Source organism: Centroberyx affinis, unplaced genomic scaffold (genome assembly GCF_046629955.1).
Source record: "Centroberyx affinis isolate AG114_WGS23_722 - 3 ecotype Tasmania unplaced genomic scaffold, CSIRO-AGI_Caff_v1 ptg002522l_1, whole genome shotgun sequence".
In the NCBI taxonomy this organism is placed as follows: Eukaryota; Metazoa; Chordata; class Actinopteri; order Beryciformes; family Berycidae; genus Centroberyx; species Centroberyx affinis.
Window position 1 is genome coordinate 249,129 of NW_027280743.1, and position 5,615 is coordinate 254,743.

A 5,615-nucleotide genomic window follows, 5' to 3' on the forward strand; every position below is an offset into this window, starting at 1 on the left:
TCCTCTCCTCTCCTTGTCTCCTCTCCTTGTCTCCTCTTCTCCTCTCTTGTCTCCTCTCCTCTCCTGTCCTTGTCTCCTCCTCTCCTCTCCTCTCCTCTCCTTGTCTCCTCTTCTCCTCTCCTCTCTTGTCTCCTCTCCTCTCCTGTCCTTGTCTCCTCCTCTCCTCTCCTCTCCTTGTCTCCTCTTCTCCTCTCCTCGTCTCCTCTCCTCTCCTCTCCTTGTCTCCTCTTCTCCTCTCCTTGTCTCCTCTCCTCTCCTCTCCTTGTCTCCTCTTCTCCTCTCTTGTCTCCGCTCCTCTCCTGTCCTTGTCTCCTCCTCTCCTCTCCTCTCCTCCTCTCCTTGTCTCCTCTCCTCCTCTTCTCTCCTCTCCTCTCCTTGTCTCCTCCTCTCCTCTCTTGTCTCCTCTCCTCTCCTGTCCTTCTCCATTGAGGACCACGTTGGAAACAAGTGTTTAAGTATGCTTTAATGTGCTGTCCTCTGGGATGTACTACTGCCTGTACATATATACCCAAAAATAAAATCAATCAATCAATCAATCAAAATACACTCGTCATACCAGCGTAAATCAAAAAAATTGGGCTGCAACAGAGAAGCGTCCGATCTCCACGAATTGAAACACCATAGCTTCGCCCCGTTTTCCCAAGAATTTTGTATTTTTTGTCATGTGGTCACTGAAAAGTCCTTGTTGCACAGGATGTGAGGAATCAAAACTTAACAGCGAAATCCAGAAGTGTCTCCTGAACAGCAGAGAGCGAGCGCTGAGTCCAGAGGAAGCTGGACTCTCCAACGATGGTTGAACCTCTTCACCAAACCACCTCCACCACACTCCAAGAAGAAGACATTTAGTTTACTGACCTCAGTAAAGAACCTCATTAGAACCTCATGACTCTGGGTAATGAAGTCCTTCAAACTTTCAGATGTTGTCAAAGTGCAAAGTTGCCTCTTGCAAAGTTGCTTATAAGTCAAGTCAAGTTTATTTGTATGTCGCTTAATCACAGTTACAGTCTTTGAGTATTTAGAAAAGCGCTATACAAATAAATTGTATTATTATTATTATTATAGTCTCAGAGGGCTTCATGACACCTACATTATGAAACAATGAGTGAAAAGGACAAAGCCCAACTGTAGACCTGTTTACACCTTTAAAATCTTGTTTTTCTGACTTAACTCTTGTTTCTAATACAGTATTACATTGAAGTGTCAGTATGTTGAAACCAGGCAGAATACGGCAGATCACTGTCCTAAAATCAAGAAAATGACACTTTATTCAAGAACATTCTTACAATAACGTTGATTGCATTGGAAATAAGTGCAAGTATCTCTCCCCATTGGCTGTTTATACACTTGTTTTCATAAAAAATGAAGACTGGATGGATATTTGTGGAAGTGCTCTACCCCCCCTCCATCCCCACACACACACAAACACACACACACACACACATATGCGTACTGAAATACATGGAACCACACAGTTTGTTCGGACTATTCAAGGACGTGTGTTCTTACATATTGAAGGGATCCAGTCTCATCAAAGACGTCAGTTTCTTTCTCACTGTGAGTGAGAGGAAGTGGAAGTGAGAGGAAATCCATCATACAACAACAGTCACACAGTAATCTGAACTCACAAGAATGATTTTTGTGCATGCAAGAGTAAAAGAGGTTGAATAGTGTGTATGAGGATTGTATTTATGTGTGTGAGAGGTAGAACTGGGTATGTGAGAACGATGCGAAGTGTGTGAGAGGTTGAAAATTTATTTTGGCCTTGTTGGCACCTCATACATGTGTCTTGGTGACCTAGACAACATAAACTGACCGACTGATGCCCGGCCACAGCGTCACAAGACTGGAGTCACCTTTCACCATTTGTGTGTGTGTATGTGTGTGTGTGTGTGTGTGTGTGTGTGTGTGTGTGTGTGTGTGTGTGTGACATACTGTATTTCAGCGAACCCTTTGGAAAGGCCAGAAGAAATTCAAGTTTGTTTTAAGGTGACTGCTGCAGCTGCTACTACTACAAATACTATTAGAACTACTATTACTACTATTTATACTTTTACTACAACTTATATTACTACGACTGGGTTTCAGTTACCTGGTTTTTTTTATCAGTGAAAGGTTTGTAAGGAATTAATTCAATAAACTTAGTGTATAAAAACGACTCTGAAAATGATTGTGACAAATGGGTCAGGAGTCATAAACGTTTAGCACAAATATAGAAATTTATTTCTGAAAGGGAAATACATGGTTCTGCACACACACACCTGTGTGCATGTCAACACACACACACACACCTTCAAGTGAAACACAAATACCGGGGCACAGAACTACCTTCAGTTCACAGTAAGAAAAATATCTTCTTTCAGACTCGATTCCAGCCACACACATACACTCATCACAGAATTGCACTTGTGGAAACAAATAGAGAACATTCGGCTTTCGAATTTCACATCACAAACATTCGGCATTTCCATCATCTTGGACATCAACATGGATATAAATTCATTATGTTTATATCGTCCATCATTGACAGAACCATATTAATGTACATACTTCTTCCTCGTTCAGGGCATCCAATCACGTGCAGAGTCCCTCTTTTGACACAACTGTTGACAGCAGCTCAGTTCCTTTGTTGTGCCATTACCAAAGTTACCTCAGAATTTCATCATCCAAATATATTGCATCAGATAGTTAATATACATGTACAAGGTACACGATAAGAAAGGAAGGGCTACACGACTCAAATTAAAATTAAGGCCATTTTGAATCAAATGTGATTTCTGTTGAAGGTGCAAAAGTTTAGTGTGCATTTTTCATTTGAAATGAATTATCTGTATTCCTTTCGGTTGAGAAGTAGTCTGGCGCAATGCACTCCCCGTACATTCCCTTCAATATGAAGGAATTATTATCAGCGCCACTTTAACCATTTCAGTTTACATGTATCACATCGAGAGGGAAATCTCAATCAGTGCATATCACACATCACATCGGCCCGCAGCAGGGGCTTACATTGGCTATGGATTGTTCTAGATAGTTTGGGTTTTAGTGGGGATTGAAAACAGGCAGGAAGTATTGAGAAGGCACCTCACTACTTTACAGAAGAGCAATATGTGAAACACGACAGATTTCCCCCATAATCCCTCCTCCAACCACAGTTCATCATGTCTTGCAGGCCACATGACCCCATTACAGCAAAGTGGAGGTCGGTTGACCACATTAGTGAAGTTTCTGTCTGAGTTCTGCACTTCCTCTTATCAAGTCTGCTTGAAGGGCTTTGTTTGTCTGCTTCATTTTAGTTTCTGGCTTACAGCCAACCCCAGCTCAAAGCCACAGCTGTTTTCATATCGAATGCCCCGTCAGCATCTTTTCTCATCTTTTTTTCTGGTACCGCTTTAGCAAACTTCCTGATGTTTTCACCAGTAAGGCACGCTGTTATCAATCTGACCCCAGCTCTGCCAGCCAGGGAAGAGTCCACTCGACATGCGGGGGCTGCCGAACTGATCGAACTCCATGTCCAGCAGCTTTACGCCCCCGTGTTTGTGCTCCGACGGTTTCTTCTGGTCGACAGAGGTCGGGGGCCGAGTCAGAGCGCTCAGGTCCTCGCCGTTCCAGCCGACGTGCTTGAGCGCGTAGTTCTTGCCGTCGTTATTGTCCCAGTACGTCCGGCCCTGGGCCTCGAAGCAGACGCAGAACTCGACCCGGTTCTGCGGCGGGACGTGGGCGGGCAGCTCCATGACGAACGCGAACGTGTCGGTGTCCTGGCAGCCGTAGACGTTGTTCATGAAGGTGCCGGCGACCTCGGTGTGGCTGGCCCACGAGTCGAACGTGGCGCGGACGTGCACCGCCTTCTCGAAGCCGACGTTCCGGACCTTGATGGTGCCGGTCAGCGAGCGCTCCTGCAGGGAGCAGTTCTCCAGGCAGACCGAGTTCTTGATCAGACGGTTCCGGAAGTCCAGGTAGTCCGCCGACGGCTGCTTAAAGTCCAGCGCCAGGCTGCGCACCGAGTTGATCTTTAGATCCATCGTGGCGTTTTCCAAGTCCGACATGTCGAACTGCAGCTCCTCCGTGATTCCCCCGCAGCTCCTGTTTCGGTACGGCTCGTCGTCGAACTTGGAGAAGACGTGGATGGCGGTGAGCGACATGCCCTTGGAGTCGGCGAACACCACCCGCTTCTTGTTGGCGCCGGCCTTGGCGTTGGTCCAGCCCACGCAGCCGCCGTCGTCGTCCACGGCCTTCTGCTGGGTGCTGAGACAAGGCCTCAGAGGCTTGTAGAGCTGCTGGTGGTGGCGGCCGTGGCTCTGGGTCTGGTTGACGCGGTTCCTGGCCCGGTGCAGGTCCTCGTAGGAGCTGAGGAAACCGCGGAGGGGAGGGGGAGAGTGGCTGATGTAGAATCTCATTGCCACGTCCATCGGCATCACTGGGCCTGGCATCGCTGACGGGCTGAACGACTGGAGGACGCTGAGGCGGGGAAGAGGTAGAGAAGCAGAGAGAGAGGGAGGGAGGGAGGGAGGGAGGGGGAGGGAAGCAGAGCGAGAGAGAGAGAGAGAAGTAAAGTGAGAGGGAAATGGAGGTGGGAGGTGGAGAGAGAGAGAGAGAGAAGAGGGAGGAGAAGTTAGAACAGTGGCTTCTGTATGCAATGTTTAAAGAAAGTGGCTTCACTTCTCTGACTTTCAAAAAGTTCCCAGTGAATTAAACTCGGTCACTTCTGCAAAAGGTGTGACGGTGCATGATTTCCTTTCCTTTCATTTCCTTTCTAGCAAAACATACCTCTGGTTTCTAATTTCGTGATTACGCAGAGTAAATTTTAGCACAATTACACATTACCTGGAAACCCTATCATGCACAAACGCAATACACTGACACAGTTGTTTTAAACAGTAATTCAATCTCTCAAACTAGACATGACATGAATCAGCTCTGCAAAACTGTAACCCAAGTCTTCTAGTTTCCTTACCTTGCGGCACTCATGGAATAAGGAAATGACAGTTCCAACAAAAAGAGGAGCTTCTTGAAAGTTTCCAATCCCTTGAATCTCTATTAAGAGTTTTTGCTATAAGTGCATGATTTAGTTCTGCAGTCGCTCTCCTGCTCTCCTTCTTCCTCTCTCTTGCTCTCTTCCTCCCTCTCAGTGCCGGGGCGCTGAGAAGTCAGGGATTTCAACTGCCACATAGAGACGATTTGCATATTCGGTCAGGTGGTTCCTCGAGCGGCCAATGGGAAGATTCTGGAATTTGCCTCCACCCAATCAGCGCAGACCAGGGCCTGGGTGCGGGCCAGCTGACGGGGGGCGTGTCCAGCATGCACTCGCTCCATGGCTGGGATGCCTCAGGCTGATTCAGTTGCTATTTGAGACGCATTATGGACCTCTGCTGGTGTTAGAGATGATCTTCAGATTACTCATCGTCACTGTTGCATTGCTGCTGTAACAGCCCTGAGTCTCCTGACCCGGACTGGGATTTCCCAAAACAAACTCTGCAATAAAATTATTTTTGTTCCACTGACTTACTAAGAATCTAAATTTTAATCCAGTGCAGAGATTAGACTGGACTTTTTCTAACTGGGATTTCCCAGAACAAACTCTGCAATAAGATTTTAGTTGCTGCTAAAATATGTTTAAGCTT

At 46.6% G+C, this 5,615-nt stretch overlaps 1 protein-coding gene across 1 annotated transcript; it reads right to left on the bottom strand.

Moving 5' to 3' along the window:
* Positions 1-2,206: 2,206 nt before the first annotated feature.
* On the bottom strand, positions 2,207-5,111 carry LOC139656752 (protein phosphatase 1 regulatory subunit 3C-B-like). Its single transcript, XM_071534368.1, has 2 exons — positions 4,949-5,111; positions 2,207-4,452 (listed from the first exon to the last, which is right to left on the bottom strand). The coding sequence occupies exons 1-2, from the start codon at positions 4,960-4,962 to the stop codon at positions 3,408-3,410; spliced, it is 1,059 nt and encodes a 352-aa protein (XP_071390469.1). The 5' UTR covers positions 4,963-5,111; the 3' UTR covers positions 2,207-3,407.
* Between the last annotated feature and the right edge of the window lie 504 nt (positions 5,112-5,615).